The sequence below is a fragment of the Zychaea mexicana genome (assembly GCF_025766255.1).
Source record: "Zychaea mexicana strain RSA 1403 chromosome Unknown BDB00scaffold_54, whole genome shotgun sequence".
In the NCBI taxonomy this organism is placed as follows: domain Eukaryota; kingdom Fungi; phylum Mucoromycota; class Mucoromycetes; order Mucorales; family Lichtheimiaceae; genus Zychaea; species Zychaea mexicana.
Window position 1 is genome coordinate 39,946 of NW_026516717.1, and position 16,645 is coordinate 56,590.

General features: G+C 41.4%; 6 protein-coding genes across 6 annotated transcripts; 5 read left to right on the plus strand and 1 right to left on the minus strand.

The window, feature by feature from the left end:
• Positions 1–1,356: 1,356 nt before the first annotated feature.
• Positions 1,357–2,070, plus strand: BDB00DRAFT_766439 (uncharacterized protein; the record flags this gene model as incomplete). The annotated part of the gene is made up of 1 exon (XM_053119594.1): positions 1,357–2,070. The coding sequence occupies one exon, from the start codon at positions 1,357–1,359 to the stop codon at positions 2,068–2,070; it is 714 nt and encodes a 237-aa protein (XP_052978014.1).
• Positions 2,070–2,832, plus strand: BDB00DRAFT_471260 (uncharacterized protein). The gene is made up of 2 exons (XM_053117500.1): positions 2,070–2,551; positions 2,611–2,832. The coding sequence occupies exons 1-2, from the start codon at positions 2,196–2,198 to the stop codon at positions 2,621–2,623; spliced, it is 369 nt and encodes a 122-aa protein (XP_052978015.1). The 5' UTR covers positions 2,070–2,195; the 3' UTR covers positions 2,624–2,832.
• Positions 2,833–2,935: 103 nt separating this feature from the next.
• BDB00DRAFT_766433 (cyclin domain-containing protein) lies at positions 2,936–3,422 on the minus strand (the record flags this gene model as incomplete). Its single annotated transcript, XM_053119593.1, has 2 exons — positions 2,936–3,108; positions 3,170–3,422. The coding sequence occupies 2 exons, from the start codon at positions 3,420–3,422 to the stop codon at positions 2,936–2,938; spliced, it is 426 nt and encodes a 141-aa protein (XP_052978016.1).
• Positions 3,423–5,631: 2,209 nt separating this feature from the next.
• Positions 5,632–6,746, plus strand: BDB00DRAFT_471311 (uncharacterized protein). Its single transcript, XM_053117501.1, has 3 exons — positions 5,632–5,864; positions 5,971–6,202; positions 6,305–6,746. Exons 2-3 carry the CDS (start codon positions 6,009–6,011, stop codon positions 6,597–6,599), a joined length of 489 nt encoding a protein of 162 aa, XP_052978017.1. The 5' UTR covers positions 5,632–5,864; positions 5,971–6,008; the 3' UTR covers positions 6,600–6,746.
• Positions 6,747–8,284: 1,538 nt separating this feature from the next.
• Positions 8,285–9,537, plus strand: BDB00DRAFT_873964 (uncharacterized protein; the record flags this gene model as incomplete). Its single annotated transcript, XM_053127163.1, has 3 exons — positions 8,285–8,993; positions 9,069–9,281; positions 9,401–9,537. The coding sequence occupies 3 exons, from the start codon at positions 8,285–8,287 to the stop codon at positions 9,535–9,537; spliced, it is 1,059 nt and encodes a 352-aa protein (XP_052978018.1).
• A 2,964-nt stretch (positions 9,538–12,501) lies between these two features.
• BDB00DRAFT_831316 (major facilitator superfamily domain-containing protein) lies at positions 12,502–15,432 on the plus strand. Its single transcript, XM_053124106.1, has 11 exons — positions 12,502–13,124; positions 13,219–13,238; positions 13,348–13,519; positions 13,617–13,708; positions 13,805–13,820; positions 13,885–13,941; positions 14,030–14,247; positions 14,331–14,628; positions 14,714–14,776; positions 14,846–14,862; positions 14,948–15,432. Exons 1-11 carry the CDS (start codon positions 12,659–12,661, stop codon positions 15,299–15,301), a joined length of 1,773 nt encoding a protein of 590 aa, XP_052978019.1. The 5' UTR covers positions 12,502–12,658; the 3' UTR covers positions 15,302–15,432.
• Positions 15,433–16,645: the final 1,213 nt, after the last annotated feature.

The window sequence follows — 16,645 nt, forward strand, 5'->3', positions numbered from 1 at the left end:
CAAGTTACTAGAATTCAGTACTGCAGCGTGTGCGTAGACCATTCATTGCCCGTAGTTTTGATGCGTCGCCACCTCTTCCCTCTGACACCATGTGATCCAAATCACGCCATACATGTCGAGCAAATGCGTAGTTTGCACAACCTGTATAATCATTGTCGCGCTTCTGCTCATGCGATCGCCAACTGGGCTCGCGCAGAGTATCAGTACGAGGTATATTCAGACGAAAGAATCATTGATCAACCAAAACTTATTCTGTTTTTATCCAGCTAGCGATATCTGCCAGTTTCAAGCAGCTACTTAGTGAAGCACTCCCAATGTATGGGAGACTATTGCTTAGCTTAGAAAAAGGACCTTAGAAAAGGATTTGACCTACAAAGAGTATATCTGGCATCCATGTGTATAGTTTGTGTTGTGTTGAAGTTGCCTGTCGTGTTAATATATTGAGCTGTCAATCATCTACATTCTACTAGTCTGGTCCCAAAATTGTTGCTGCAGACGGCGCCATGCAACTACGACGCTTTGCGAAAACGAAGAACCCAAAAGGTGTCGTGTTTACTGAGTAAGAAAAAGTGGATTTGTATTGGGTCAAAGAGTCGTCCAATACCGTAACGCAGTATGGTTTTTACTTATTAAATAATGACAGGAAGCATTATTTTTTGTGTTCGAGCTAAAAGTGTAACATAGCTTCTGGACAAAGTCACGGAGCTACAACAATAAGCGCAAGAAAGAGCCGCATAACACATGTAGTTGCTTAGGAAAAAAATCAGGCGCTCGGAGAAGATCAAGTGCTCCAATACGTTGATTATTTGTATATCAACATTAACGGTAAGATGTGCTGTCATGCAAGCAAAAATGTCGTTCAAGCGAGTCATTGTATATGATCCGGAGAAAAAGGTAGCAACTCAAAGATGGTCGATGATATAATTTACATTCAATAATTACAAGGATTTCTTGTCTATCGATGACTATCGGGGGCCCTTCCTTACATGATTCTTTATTGAATTAAGTTCCGTGTTGGTACCTGAAAACCGTACCTTAAAAAACGATAGAAATATCAGAGCATAATGCAAAGGATGTTGTAGATATGTTTGAGATATATATTGTCATAAGAAGCACTTTTGGGTTTGGCAACGAGCTAAACAATGCAAAATAAAGAAAATTTTTAGGTCAACAGCCATCAATGCAAAATGTCGAATCCTTTAATTTGAGTGTAGCTTTCAACCTGTATTGATATAATAGGAAAGGTCCACGGCTTCCGTAATTAAGATGGCCGACTGCGCTCCGTCCAGTTATACGGGCTGCACAATTTTGACAGGGCTGGGAAAGCTTCACTCCCTGGTTCTTCTTAACAAGGATATGCTCTGGCCCGGTTTGGTAGAGCCACCTGTCGACATTACGATACCACCACCCATTGTGGTGCGCACTCCAGTACTTGTTGTGTTCTACTGGATGCTCATGTCGTTGGATTACCTTGTATTAAAATACGAAAGCAAGATTCCGTTGAGCAAGATGCAAGTACGAATCGTTCTAGCGATTGTCCACGTCGCAATCCCACTTGTGATTGCTTCATCGCGTGTAGCAGCCAACTTGTTTTTCATCGCCTTGCCGTGGTTTTATGCGGCATACAGCTCTCTGATACCCGTGGAGAAATATTCGTACCGTGAATGGTCTGAATCGCTTCAGTATTTATTATTGGACGCACCGGATGATAAGCGGTTGCAGCTGGCAACACGAATGATACCCAAGCTGGAACTTTCTAAACAAGAACAACGGGATGCGCGGATCAAAGGTGCAGCAAGGATTGGACGTGGTGTATGCAAGCTGATTGTTATGAAACTAATTGTCGATCCATTGCTTCCGGAACAGCAGCAGCTGTCATCCATGTTGATGCTCCCGTGGCTGCATCCGACAAGTTTGCTTCTTACGCTATTGTTTGGATGTAAGGCGTATTTTTTTCTTGGCGTCGCAGATGTTGGCATGGGTTTGCAGCAAGTCTCGTTGGGAGTGCCAACAGTTGACTTGTTTGACCGGCCCATGATTGCAGCCACACCTAGGGAGTTTTGGAGGTAAGAAGAAGGCGTATGTTTCTTTACAGATCCGTTGTGATAGCACCCATTTCCTGTCAAGCACATAGTAGATGGCGATTAACTACCATGGTAACCGCTATTTAATCTAGTCGACGTTGGAACATTTATATGCGGCGGCTTCATCATTTATTGATCTTCGCACCGGGCAGAGGCGCAAGAGGAGATGGTGGTGGTGACAAAAGAAAGGTCAATCGAAAGCTGCGCGGCTTGTTTGTGTTTTTTATCAGTGGCGTGTACCATGAGGTCCTTTTACTCTCTTTGTTTCGCCGGACCTCTGGAGAAAATCTGCTCTTTTTCACTCTACAGGGATTGATTGTACTACTCGAAATCAATGTTCGCGAGAAAACTGGCTATAAGCAAGATGTGTCGGGATGGATAAAGGTGTTATGCTATGTGTGTTTCTGGACAAGTCTTGCTGTCTCTGGACGTGTGTTTCTGGCACCATTCCTTCGATTTTTCTCGATGTAATATAATAAGCTTCTTCTCGTTTCAGTTTATTTTATTTATTTACATGTAAACAAAGAGCCATTTTTTAGAAAGCTGTTTATGGTTCTTGCGTATCGTGAATGCATGTGTAGGGAGCGGATATACAGAGCAAAATGACATTAGGGGTATACAAGATAAGAAGAAGCAAAGCAAACTATTTACAATAAGCAATTTTGTCGCTCAAGTCAAAGTCTAGTCCCAACAGCTCTTTTCGCTCTTGCGTGTATCGGTGGACTTGGTCGAGATCAACGTACAGATTAAACTATAACCCGTAATATTCAAGTCTGAGAAACAAAAAGCGCTAATGCGTCATTTATTCCCTTCCCGCCTTACTGCTACCCCGCCGTTGTCCCCGCCCTTTATTAACTTACGCTGACGATGGCTAAGAAGCTGCGTTCCATTTCAGCCAGTTCGCGAGGCCCGTAGAGAGGTGCGACAGCTCGGCAAATTGATTTTGTGAGACGGTTATGATCTTCGATGAATTTGGAAGCCAAAAGAATGGCAGCGAGAAAAAGCTTGTAATGCGTATCGAACTCTATCAATGGATATCTGTGAGAAAAACAAAAAACCAAACCGCGCATGGATCATTCTTCTACCTCCTCGGGCTTGGCTCGGAAGATTGCGCTTTATACGATCAAGGTAGATGAGAGCAATAACGAGAACAGTTGGCGTCAAACGACATCGTGTATACATGGTAGTGATAAAACTTGTTAAACTGGGCAGTAACATGTGCTGATAGTGTTTTTTTGCTGATGCACACTGAATGATGCCATCCACGCTGGAAACGGCATATGCTAGGAGAGCGTCGATATTGGATGATCGAAGTTGTTTGATATGCGACAAGTCCATTAGATTAGAAAAGAACGGGGGCAGAGCGCAAAGGAGTTCAGTATAGGCAAAAGTCGTTTGCGAGAGAGGGAAGAAGAAAAAGAGAGAGAGAGGAAGAGAGAGGACAATGAGCTGCCTTGTTATTATATATTTTTGTACGAAAATGGATAATCATTCCTTATTTAACTTGGGCCGATTAACCCACGTCCTCCTTTTCCCGCATCTGCCGATCGCGTCGTGCATACAAAAACTGAAATAATCTTTTATTGCACACGTGTCCCCCCTCTTCAGTAGTCTTTTATGCATGCTTGAAATTTGTACCACAAGCAGCCGAAAATGCCTTTCTTCTGTTAATGGAAAAATAGCAGTTAACTATGCAGTTCTCGGCGGTACCATGTTTAACATTGAGGTACCGTTTTCGCCTTGTTAGTGCTTTGTTTTTCACTGTTGTTCTTCTTGGCAGCTCTATTTAAAAAATTTGATAGGCTTGGTCGGGTTAAAGATTACGAATGGACGAGGCCAATAGAAAAAGAGCGATTTAGAGAAGATGGTACTCGTTATCATCAACTCACTCCAAAAGATGGAAAGTAAAGGTGATGATCTTGTTACAGCAGTGTAGACCGTGCGCTGTGCAGATATGCAGATAGAAAAAAAAACTTAATTGGCTTACTACTCAATTAATTGCCATTCCAAGCTTTTAACGATCATGCCGTGTAATAAACTCTATGTTACTCGAAGTATACGACAACATGTGAGTAGCACATATTTAGCTGGGGTGTTATACTTATTTGGAGCAAGGAGATAGTAATAGTATGCCTTTTTTTAATGAATGTTTCATAATAGAAGTTGTATGCTGATAATAATAGCTAATTGTAGTAGATTAATAATAATGCGGTTGCATAAACTGCGAGCGACACAGGGGCCGGCCAAGGCGGGTTTCACCGATTGAGGGACGAGCGTATAAACGGGGAGGACAGGGCATGAAATGTCTACCGGCGACCGAGCTTTTAGGTACTTGGAGAAGATATATTTTAGGGGTCTTAGAAGCAATAAAAATGTTAAATTGAGCTATATACAAAGCAGGCTTCTACGCATGATGCAGATCCTTTATTATATTTCTACATAGTAATGTTGCCGTTATGCTGCATCGAGCATAAAGAACATGGAAATAAAACAGCCCACAAAGCTGCTACTTTTGTAGCTTAATATGATTAAAGATCTGGATTAATATATGAATGTGTGTTTTTAGATAAAGCTAAGAAAATTCTAGAAACAAAGTTCTGTGAGCACGCATGCATACAAACATGAGGATAGGCCTCATTGACGAGGAGCATGCCAAAATATCAACGATACTCTGCCGGTCATTCTAATGAAGAAGACAGCGACGTTTGATTATAGGGAATGATGAACAATTATTACAAAGCCGTCAACTTGTAAGATAGCATAATACACTACTTCTAGTAGCAAATGTCCGTGTAAAAGGTCTAATTTATAGCATGAACTTGCTCACTATACACTGGAAAATACTTTGTGCGTATCAAAAATAGCAAGCCATGATACTCCAACCGCTTGCGGCATATCACGGCCCTCTCGGTCGATGAATAAAGGCGGGGTTTTCCATGGTTGATACCCGACACTTTGTATCCACAACTGTCACTTGCATTGGCTCGATCAAGAGGAACATGCACAAGCCGACGTAGCCAACTGGGATAGATATAAAATAAGAAGTTCTTATTATTGCTACTAACAACAAAATCTTGCGGTCCTAGTTACAAAAGAAAAGTGAAGGCGCTCATTACTATAAATGAGTTTTTAGCCCCTTTACCTGTTTCTTTTGTCAATGCTTTGTTAAACGTGCAATTTTTTCCTTGATGCAGACTGTCAATAAACCATGAGGTACAAGAACACCCCAGAAATGGTCCGTGCTTCATCGCCATTAAAAACGTGGTACGGTGCATATTGATAAAAATTAAAGAACAAATCACCCGTTTTGTGCGGCAAGCAAAAGGGCTGTTTTCAAGTGTTAGTAAAAACACCTGGGGCAGCAAAGATGATAGCAAAGACCCTTTTGATCGTATTTGCCCACGTTTTGGCTATAATTATTATTCGCCGTGACACAAGTAATAATGTATCTCATTGCTTGATGAATTGTCTGTCTTTCGACTTGCATACACGTACATAAGCAGAAGACCCCGAAAAACTTTTCTCTGTTGTAGTTGAATTCGGGCCCGTCGCCGTAAGTAGAAAGCTACTAACCGTAACAAACAAAATGAGAGTGTCGCAAGGCAAGAGAAGCTGTAGGAAACGAAACAGGGTAATTATAAATAGTAGCAGTAATAATTGGTAATGCCTCGGTGGCCCGAACGTTTATTACTCTGTGAAGCTTGCCGTTCTCGCTGTTTGCATAGACACCAGGAATCTGTTGCCTTGAGAACCCCAAATGTTCTAGGCAGGCGGGTCATGGTACCTTTGCTGCCAACGGTACTTTGCTGAATCTGGAAATCCATAGTATTAACGCCTAAACACACGCTCTTTTTCTTTCTTCCACTGCTTCCTTTTTCCTTCCAAGTGCTCTTTTTTCTCCGTTTTTACTTATTGCCAACGCCAATGGAGGAGCCAATGTCAAAAGAATCACACACCTTCAATCACAACGAACATCCATTGCAGTTGAATGGGCTCGCTTGGCCAGCATTTATGGCACCCTATATTAAGCAAGTAGAACCTTATTGGAATTCAGCATATAAAGCCGCTCTGACGTACTGGCACACGACGCAGCAAGTGGCAAAAGTTCTGTGGCAATAGTAAGGATCATTTGGTATTTGGAATAAATATCTGCAAGGAGTTCAGAAAGGGGGAGGATTCAGGAAAAGAAAAAGTTATTGTGTTTTTAGGTAACATGGAAGTGGGGGTTTTTTTAGTCCCGATGTACGACTCGTGCTCTATGTGCTGGCTGTACTTTCTGCGCTTCCATTGACACTATTCATCCTATATGCTGCAGCAACGCTGTTCATAGCAACGTGTGCGGCTAGTATACTTGGTATATTCATTACAGCAGTAGGACTAACACTTGGTGGGCTTGTACTTGCTCCTTGCATCCTTGGAGCTGCATTTCTATCCGCTGGCGCCGTCGCGGCGTATAAAGTATACACCTGCTTTTGGCGTCCACAGGCCAGCAACATTCAACATCAGCAGGACTAGTCTCAATCTTTTGTTTTATTATTGTCTCTTCATCAAGTACGGAAGAAAAAAAACTTTTTGCTCCTAACTGCCATTAGTGCATACATACATATAATATATACGATCAATGATCCATGCGACATATTTCGAAACGTGGCATTGCAGGCACATCCCGCTGTAATTGGAATTGGCGGATACAGTTCTAAAAAGGTTTAGGGGTTAAGCATCTATGCGTTCGAAGGGGGTCCGCAGGGTTGGTGGTGGTGGTGTAAGAGATGGGATTACAGCTGTAGTAATTGTTTGTTGTTTATGGGTCAGCAGAAGGTTCTTTTACTGCACCCTTCCATGAATACACAAACACATAGTAAAGCCACAGTTTTGACCAGAGATACATACACATATGATTTAGAATGACGACGACGGCGATAACTTTTATCTTGTGCTGGGTGACACAAGAGATGTCTGCTAGTAGCGCTGGTGGTGTTGTTGTTCATCAACAGCTCGAATCTGTTTGTACGTTGTGTGGGCATATGTTGTATCTCAACATATGCATTGTTTTTTCTTTAAAAGCTGCTTATTGTCTTGCCAAGCGACAGACCCAAAAAGAAGACTCTCTTAAACTACATTAAAGGCGCGGCAGTTAGCAGTCATGATGTCCGTTTAGATGGGAGAAGAGAGAGGAACGAGCCTTTATTTGTGGATGATGTTATGTATTATTTCGTTTTTGTCGTTCTGATAACCACTAGTTGTGAACTTTCTGTTAGAGGAGAAACCCGACAGTGTGGGAACGGACAATCTCTTGTGTAGCCGGGTGGGGATCGTTATGGGTGTGTATATATACGGAGAAGAGGGGAGAAGGGATAGTGGGCGGCAAATGGATTAAAACGGCATCGATCCATTCAAGAAAAGAGCCAATGAATAAAAGAGTGTATCTTGGCTCCGTCAAATACACGTGGCATAAGAGATTACTGATCCAAGCGAGTGACTAGAGAAAGTAGTAGTAATGAAGATGGAGGAATTAGTGCTACTCTACTGCAACAAAACTTAATAGACAAGTGACTAAAAATGATTTTGGGTTACCAGGGGCAGGAGTTATTCGTGCTACCTGATCATGTATTATATGCATTATGGTAATGCCTTCTCCCCCCTCCCCTTCCCCGGGCCCCCCTTTCTCCGCTTTACTACTTACTATTACTACTGCTACTGCTAGTAGCGGAAACTCGAGAAATTACATATTTGTTCATTTAGGCTCTGCGCTCTATGGCTTTTGTATGATCACACTTTTGTGCTTAGTGCTAAACAAAAAACAGACTTGGGGGTTTACGCTGATTATCATTTGCTGGCAAGTGCGTACCTATTTGGCAATAGTTCTCGGATCGGCTCAATTGATTCGTATGTGCTTCTCTGTTTGCCACCACACACAATCCACCCCGCGTCCCCCATGTCTATTTCTTTCCATATCAATATAGTTGACGAAATATAAAAAGGTTGCCACGCCCATGAATAAATCAAACGAGTTACGAAGGAGAGAACTTGAACTCTTTTTTCCGTTCCTTTTCCCCATTATTCACCGCTACTATATAAGCACTTGCACTACTCTCACCCGCACTCAAAACAACAACAACAACAGCTCTTAAACTGACGCACCCCGTAAAGAAGTTTTCTCTTTTATTACCCTAATATTACCATTGTCACCGCTATACCGCATGTCGCAACCATCGCTTCCGCTCCCGAACATCAAGCAGCCCCTTCATCATCAACCATACGAGAGTGATGCAGCAGCCTACTTTTGCAGCAGCCACGCTCGCCAGCAGCAGCCAGAACTTAGATCGCATTGTATGTTCAAGACCAATCTGTGCAGCGGACCAATGCATTGTCGCTACTGCTCCACTGGCAACAGTACACATAATCCAACCAACGACCATCTGAACAACAAGCCATGGCGGATTGCCTTTTTCCAAGACGATCGCGAGCATCATCACCAGTACTACCAACAAGATGTACTTCGTTCAACCAAATCAACCATCCACCAAAACAGCAATGCTGTGCCCCGGCGACTTAGCTCTGGGTCAGCTTGCGAGACGTGTCGTCGTCGTAAAACCAAGTGCGACGGGGGCCAGCCATGTGCATATTGTGCTACCAATCGGATTCCTTGCATTCATCGTGCCAGTAAAAAGAGATCTGCTCATCATTTAAACAACAACAAGCAAACTGCAGTGATGATGGGCTGGACAACGACGGATAATAACAGCGGCAGCAATAACAACAATTATAACAATAGCATTAATAACAGCACCATTAGCACAAATGCTGCCGCTGCAGCTGCAGAAGAAGAAAAGCAAAGGTTACAGCGGACGGAGCCTTTGACTCGCAAAGTGGAGCGGCCGCTTTCAGCAATGGATGTTGATGATCATGGTAATACAGCAGCACAAGCATATCACTACCACCTTACTATTGTATTGATTTATCTAATATCCCTTTACGTTTCAGAACCAAGGTCCATTATGAAACAGGCTAGCTGCCCTTCCTTGATGGTCACGCAGTGGCCACAACAACCACGGGGCAGTACCTCTCCAATCAAAAGTCTTTCACCGCCGTCGCCATTGTCCGACCATCATTCGACAAGCAGTGACAAAGTGACGACAACATCAAGCCCAATCTTTGCAGATCATGTGACAAAGGAGACAATGCCGAGTGTGATGGGTAAGAGGGGGAAAGAGATCGACTCGCACGTAAAACAGAAAGCTTGCTTGGAAGAAAAAATGGACCATTACTACCATTATAACGAGAAACAGTGTTAGCTAACATAGCATATTTATTAGATCAACTATCGTGTAGAACTTTTTCCGCTGTCACATTGGCAGCCGTTGATCGAAGCCCTAGCTACCCCATCTACCCTTTGTTAGCAGGAACAGCTACACACGAGCACAACATGCGTCGAGGCTACGCGTCGGATTAACCGTTAAAGAAAAAGGACAAAAGTAGGCCAGCTGGGCCTATTTTTATCCAAGAAAAAAGAGTTTTCTTCTACTTTCCTATTCTTCTATTATGCAAGCATTCAACACCCCTAAATCCTTCATCTTTGCACGTACGTCCCTCTCTCTCTCTCTCTCTCTCTCTCTCTGTGACTCTCCACTCTCTTCTTTTTGACCTCTTTCTTCTCGCCCTATGCCCAAAAATTTTCCTCTTTTTTACAATATTTCTTTTTCTATATGCATAAACCCCTTCTCTCTCATCTCTTCAGCAAGCCCCTCACTGTGGGGTAGCAAAAAAGGATGGAGAGGGGACAATACTTTATGTACACCATATACACCACTCGTTTCCCGTTCCTTTATATATCAATGTATCTATGATTGTATTCTTTCTCATCCACTCACACGACACCCATCTTCTTCTCTTTTCTCTACTGTTTCTCTCTCTCCTGTGAATGCTTATTTGACCATTTGCAGACTTAAACGATCTACTATACTTAAACATCTGATTTCTATTTTAGTCGTCATTCACGCTAGCAATATACATATATTTCTCTTTATCATCAACAATATAGCATTCTGTCGATCACATATATCGATGATTATTTCTATTGTCATTATGCTGTCTGCTGGATCAGATCGTAAATGTACCAATGCGACACACGATGTGAATACCAGCACGCTATTGCTAGTATACGCATACAGGATAAGCACGACAGAGCCTTATAAAAAAGACATCGATTGTATACGCTTATACGAATATCAGGGACAATTACCACTTGGGCCTCTGCAGCACAACATGTTTATTATAATATTGCTGCATAAATTTTATGGGGAAGCAATGGGCTGCATAATGACGCGTGATGCTTACCAATGGCATCAAATGCTAGTATATGTATACTTCATACAGGAGGATGTAAGGGCAGGGCGGCGTACATTATGGTCATTTTAGGCCAGGAACGTCTTGCATCGCTGATCTAAAAATGCGCAATATCGTTGTCCGCAAAGCTATTCTGAAAGGTTGACGGCAGATCCATTTGAGCGATCATATACTGTAGTATAAACGAAAGAAGTAGAATTTGTCACTATTGCTGCCAGATGATAGCTAGATATCACAAGTATCTGTGGGAGCGTGCCACTATGAAACCGAGCTACCAGTCTGTATGTTCGTTATAAATCAATAATCGCTGGTAATGGAGGTAATACTTACAGTCAAGGTATCTTTCCTTATTGTGACAGCAATCATACGCTGCTAATCTCGAGCATCGATTTACGCTCACCAGTGTTTGCGCAGTACACAGTAAGATTTGTTGTATACGTTATTATGTGTCGAGTCATCTAACAAATAAAAGAAGTGATCGACGATCTGCATATTCTACTTCTGAATTCTGGAGCGATCCTTCTTTTTTCTTTTTAGCAGCCTGAATTGCAACATCTGGTAAACATATACTCAGTATCAATTCTGTGTGGAAGCTACCGACATAAACATTGTACTACCGACAAGGTTCAGCGGTTTTTTCAGCCGGTGTTCGTATGCTTTCCCTCTTAAATTCTCCCAGATACAAACTGTTCCGACTCTTTTTCTCGCCAAATCGTGGAGGGGTATTATTTTTTTTACATTTAGCATGCTTTTGCAAATTCAGTAGCAGTATTCCAGATTTCTGATGTCGGTCGTACTCTTTGAATTGTCAAGGCAGCATTCAAAGGCAGTTGCAGCATTCATATACACAGCTCTCAGATTGACTCGTAGGCCACCCTTGTAGCTGTTACAGTTGTCCTTTTTTTGATTCAGCGTTAGAAAATGCGCGGCTACGATAACTTAATCAAAGCGAAGTATATCCAAAAGGCTCGGGAGCATTGTCTGATATGCAGATGTCCTCGAAATTATGCTAGTTGCCTCTCTTAATATATTTCCACCAAAGTCCAGTAAATATACTGTAATCATTGTATCGCCAGCACAGAGTAACGTTGGATACCCAAAATCAATACTATGATGTTAATCTGCTTTGAGCGAGTTATGTGTAGTTGTTACTATAAGGTTATATACCACGCAGTATATCTCTACACGAAGAGGTTAGGTCCCTGAGCATCTTGAGAAACTCAATAAGTATAGACTTTGCCCCAAGCAAAGATATTGCCATTCAGTTTTAATGGCTGTGGTGACCTGTTGTGTATCTTACTTTCAATTTAACAGATCAACTACTATTGGTCCTTATCCAGTGATCCCTATGTGTTAAGAACGAGATGAACAATCGATCCAGAGTTAAGCTCATCCAAGGAGAAGGCTTAATTTATAATCTCCACAACTGTTTAACATACGGAGGCATAGTATATTAATCTTGCATATCGCCTGGTCATTCTCTCTTCAACGACTACAATGGTGCTGTGCTTTGTACTACTTGAGACCGCTCATGGTTGACAACGTCGTGAGAACGTTACTTTGTAGTCCGCTTTATCATTAAAGAGAAATTGGGAAACTTTAGGAACCAAGCGGCCGGACACTTCCGATCAGGTTTTAGTGTAAAGACGCACATCTACAATAATGCTAAATATCCGAGAAAGACATACAAACACAGCTAGTGGGCAAAATAAGATGAAAAGGAGGCGGTTTTCCATCTGTGAGTCATAGGACGACAATTCTCAAAGTCTAGGCTTGTTAATCAGAGCTACACCGAACCCTCGGCAAACGATATCCTTGCGTAAATATCCTAGAACTGACATTGTTTTATCGGAGATTTCTCACGAGTTATTCGTTTACTTCTTGTGCAACGAGTCGTTCCTCGGTTGCTACATCAGTAGAGAGGAAGAAAAAGAGGCACAACTTATTCCCGGTGGCTAGATGTACTCCAAGTAATAGTGTGGCGTGCAGATAGAGTTTGTGTTGTTGTCCAATGACAAAAACTTGCAAAAGCAGTTCTGTTTTTATTTTCTATTGACAAAATTAAACCATACTTCAATATGAGCTTTTGTTGATCCGACCGTCGGATTTTGGATCAACAACGTACGCTAAAGTCTTTAACGAGATCGATTATCTTTTCCTTCTTTTCCTTTGCTATCTATTTTTTTCTCAATTGCCTCGTCCAGCTATCATTGTCCTAATATACACTTATGCCCAACAGAAGTGACGACAAAAACAGCAACAGAAACGAGAGTAATTCGGATGTTATTTCTGTCGAGATGAATAAGCAACAATCAACAAGTCAATCAAACGGTGGTGGAGACGACAACGCCGTTCTTGATAGCAATCCAAAGGCCCCAAGTCATTTATCTGATACATCGACTTTGGATCGTGAAACCATTGTCAGTAAAAACAAAGACACCAACACGGATCAAGTTACTGCATACGAAAAACGACGCTCAAATTGGCTCAAATATCATCTTTTGGGCGATATATATGCTGATGATGATCCGAGCGATATGTCGGAACGAAGGCAAAACATTATCATTCTCGTAGTCGCTTTAGGCGGTGTAGCTGGACCTCTTGGAAGTATGATGTTTATGCCGGGCTTACTTGCTGTTGCGAATGATTTGAATACGAGTACATCGGCTGTCAATGGATCGGTGTCCGCATATGGTAGGCGTACGGAATGGATAGATGTTTGCTATAAAAACGAGACTCGCTAAAGGATAATTCTTCTCTTTCTCCCAATTCCCGCGTCTTTACATAGTTGTCTTCATGGGCGTGGCGGTAAGCACGATAGTTCAACAAAACCCGATTATCTCGCTATAGAGTACCTTGAAAACGATTTCATGACTGCTATGATATACTCATACTAAACAGGTGGTATTCTATGTAGCCACTAATATGGGCCAGCATCAGTGATCAGTATGGAAGGAAACGCATGTATCTCTTCAGTAATCTTCTAAGTCTAGTAACATCTATAATTTGCGCTGTTTCGTCCAATATCGGAATGCTTATTGTGTTTCGAGGGCTTCAGTCATGCGGCGCCAACGCGGGTCTTACTTTAGGTAGGTATACATAATCTCTTTCCCGCTCATCCAAGTACTGAAGCTTATCAGCAATGCAATTTATCTTACTGGGTATATTATTCTTATAAAACCCTAGGTGCTGGCGTTATTGCTGATACTATCCCGATATCTATCAGAGGCAAGGCTTATGGATGGTTCTATATAGGACCTTTAATTGGACCTGTACTGGTATGTTTATGTTTATGCTAATGGAGAATGGCGTTGCCCTTTGCATGCGCATGACGGTTAAATAATATTTATATCTAAAACTACCAAAATGTTTAGGGGCCAACTATTGGAGGTTTGTACCTCATATTTTAAGCAAGTGAGCATGTGGTTTGATTGGAGATTTCTATCGATTATAGGATTCTTGTGCCAATACCTTGGATGGCGATCCACATTTTATTTTCAAGCAATTCTCAGTGAGTTTCGAGTGAACGAAAGTTGATTTCTTTTCTTTTCCTTTTGTCTGGTCCTACGAAGCTCATGAAGCTCTTTCTTTTCAAAAAGGTGGCCTCCTACTCATTATGACAACTGCGTTTCTTCCCGAAACGCTTCGAAAAGCTAAACCCGAGGAAAATCTATCTAGCGAGAAAACATCTTCCCATCCAGGGGTGTTACAAAAGCTAGTGCGAGACTTTAAACCAATGTTTCTCATGCTAAGAGACTGGTCCATTATTAGTATAACGGTGTATCACACTGTTATTTTTGCATGCTTGTATTTTCTGGTAAGCTAAATTTAATCATTTTCAATATTACTATTAATTACCATTTTGAAAAAGAAAACAATACTGATGTAAATACTTTTTAGAACCCTACCATCACCAGTACGTTTCATGCGTTGTATGGGTATAACGAGTGGCAAGTTGGTCTGTGCTACCTTTCGCTTGGTTTTGGTTTGATGATCGGCTCGGTCATTAGTGGACGGCATTCTGATTCAGCATTAAACAACACTAAAAAGACGAAAAGACACACACGGCAAGTACCAGAAATGCGATTGATGGCGTCCGTGCCTGCCTTTTTCTTCATTCCAGCCGGTTACATCATCTACGGATGGACGGCTGAAAAAGGTGTTGGTGTCTACGCTCCTCTGATTGGGCTTTTCGTTTGTATGCTCTTTTTTTTTGTCTTTTAACTCTCTATTATATTTCAAAAACAAATATCTCGCCGCTAATTGTTCTACTGTACATATAGATGCATTGGGACAAATGTGGGCGTTTACACCTACATCTGTTTACCTTGTCGACTCAAAACCGGGTAAGCTACATTATACGTTAGAAGTGCATACTTTAGTCTAACTATGATGCTATGCTTTGACTTTTGTAGGATCATCTGCAACCGCAGTATGTATCAAGCGACGCCCGCATAACCCCTACTGCTCCTAATTCATTTACTAATATTCGCTCAATTGTTATGCTACTGTAATAGGTTGGAGTAACAAACGCAGTACGATCGATTGTTGGTGCCGTCACTGCCGTATTTTCAACGGATGCTGTTGATGCATTAGGTCCTGGCATCCTTTTTACCATACTTGCCGCAATAAACATTGTTAATTTTATATTTGTGCTTCTCACCTATTATTATGGTGAAGCATGGCGCACGAATTTCGAAACAAATGTTCTTCATCGTCCTCCTTCTGATAGTAAAGCCTTTACAGCCACTGACGACATTGAAGCAGCTGCTGTGAAGGGGAACAGCAACATCGCTTCAACCACTGCGGACGAGCAACATATGGGCGATTTACATTTGGCACGGATCACATCAAAGCATAGTGCCGTCTAGAAGAACGCATTATAAAACTATACCAAGGAAATTATCATATTCGCAGCATCATATAACTCATTCATTACATGTCACTTTTTTCTTAAGCATATATGACTATAACTATACTTTACATTTTTTCGACTGACTTTTTTCTCGTTTCCATTGGATCTTATTTGTACTTTGATTAGAGTTAGTGTTTTTTGAGGTGTCGGTTGGATTTCGTTAGTGTCGCCTTGGTCATCGTCTTTACCAGGGATATTTGTTTGTTGCAAAGCTTTTGTTTCGAAACAATCGTTCAAGTCCTGTGATTTCTGAGCCGCTTTACCCTTCTTCAAAACACGAATTGAAAATTCACAGTTCATAAAAAGACCTTTTGCCAGTATTTTGTCGCTCACACTTATCTTTCCGTCCTATACTTTGGCTAATGGTAAAAGTAGGTTTACCTTGCGCTATTTTTGGTAACTGTTTTCCGTTTGACACTTTCCACAATTACCCCTCGATTCCCTTTTGAACTACGGAATTTCGACGGTCCCGGTGGTGACACTGGGAAGATAAATTTACTAGAAGAGGCTGTCATTTGAAGTTAATGTTGGCGTATGATATGTAAACTGGTGTGCTTTTATATTAGGCACACACTCGCGAAAGTATATAGAAAGGAGACACGGAAGAAATTCTTTTTTTATGCGCGCTGAAGGAGCGTCGAGTTATATTTCAGACTACTTCATACATATTGAGCGGTAGAATAAAGTGATTAAAGTACATAATTTAAAGTAAATACAATTTTGTGTATAAAAACTAGTGAGCTTTAAGTGAATGGAAGAAATAATATTCTAGGGAATAAAAGGAGTGTTGTGAAAAACATGATTTCAGTGAGCTTTCTTTATAGTTTCTATGACGAAAGCGAAAATAATGTGCCACTGGATAGGTGGCGGGTTCAGGGAGAAATGCAGATTGAATATGCCTTGCTGGTAAGACCAAACTTTCTTCCGTAGACACTGAATAACTCACTTTACTGTTTCATTGTGTAATACAGTATATTTTCTGGCTATCTATCGTGCTTTTTACAGTATATCCCGTTCAGTATTATACTTCAAATCATATATTATAGTTAATCAAGGAAACCAACAACTCAGCCAATGTAATCAGTAACTACACTTTGCGATGGGATAAAATACGAAATGATCCACAATGTTCTCTACCTGGCCATTAAGCTCATTGACTTCAATAGTGAAAAATAGTAGTAATGTCGCAGCATGCTTCTTGGCCCGAATCATGAATTAATTAGATCCACGGACTAATACCATGTACTGTTCATGTTCCTTTTTTATCTTTGGTGTTTACAAGAAGCTACCACACTGATCG

Coding starts and splice junctions, on each gene's coding strand:
- BDB00DRAFT_471260 (XM_053117500.1), top strand. CDS start 2,196: ATGCGGCGGCTTCATCATTTATTGATCTTCGCACCGGGCAGAGGCGCA.
- BDB00DRAFT_471311 (XM_053117501.1), top strand. CDS start 6,009: ATGGAGGAGCCAATGTCAAAAGAATCACACACCTTCAATCACAACGAA. Junction 6,203..6,304: donor GCAAAAGTTCTGTGGCAATA/GTAAGGATCATT, acceptor GTAACATGGAAG/TGGGGGTTTTTTTAGTCCCG.
- BDB00DRAFT_831316 (XM_053124106.1), top strand. CDS start 12,659: ATGCCCAACAGAAGTGACGACAAAAACAGCAACAGAAACGAGAGTAAT. Junction 13,942..14,029: donor TTATTTTCAAGCAATTCTCA/GTGAGTTTCGAG, acceptor CTTTTCAAAAAG/GTGGCCTCCTACTCATTATG. Junction 14,248..14,330: donor TTGCATGCTTGTATTTTCTG/GTAAGCTAAATT, acceptor AATACTTTTTAG/AACCCTACCATCACCAGTAC.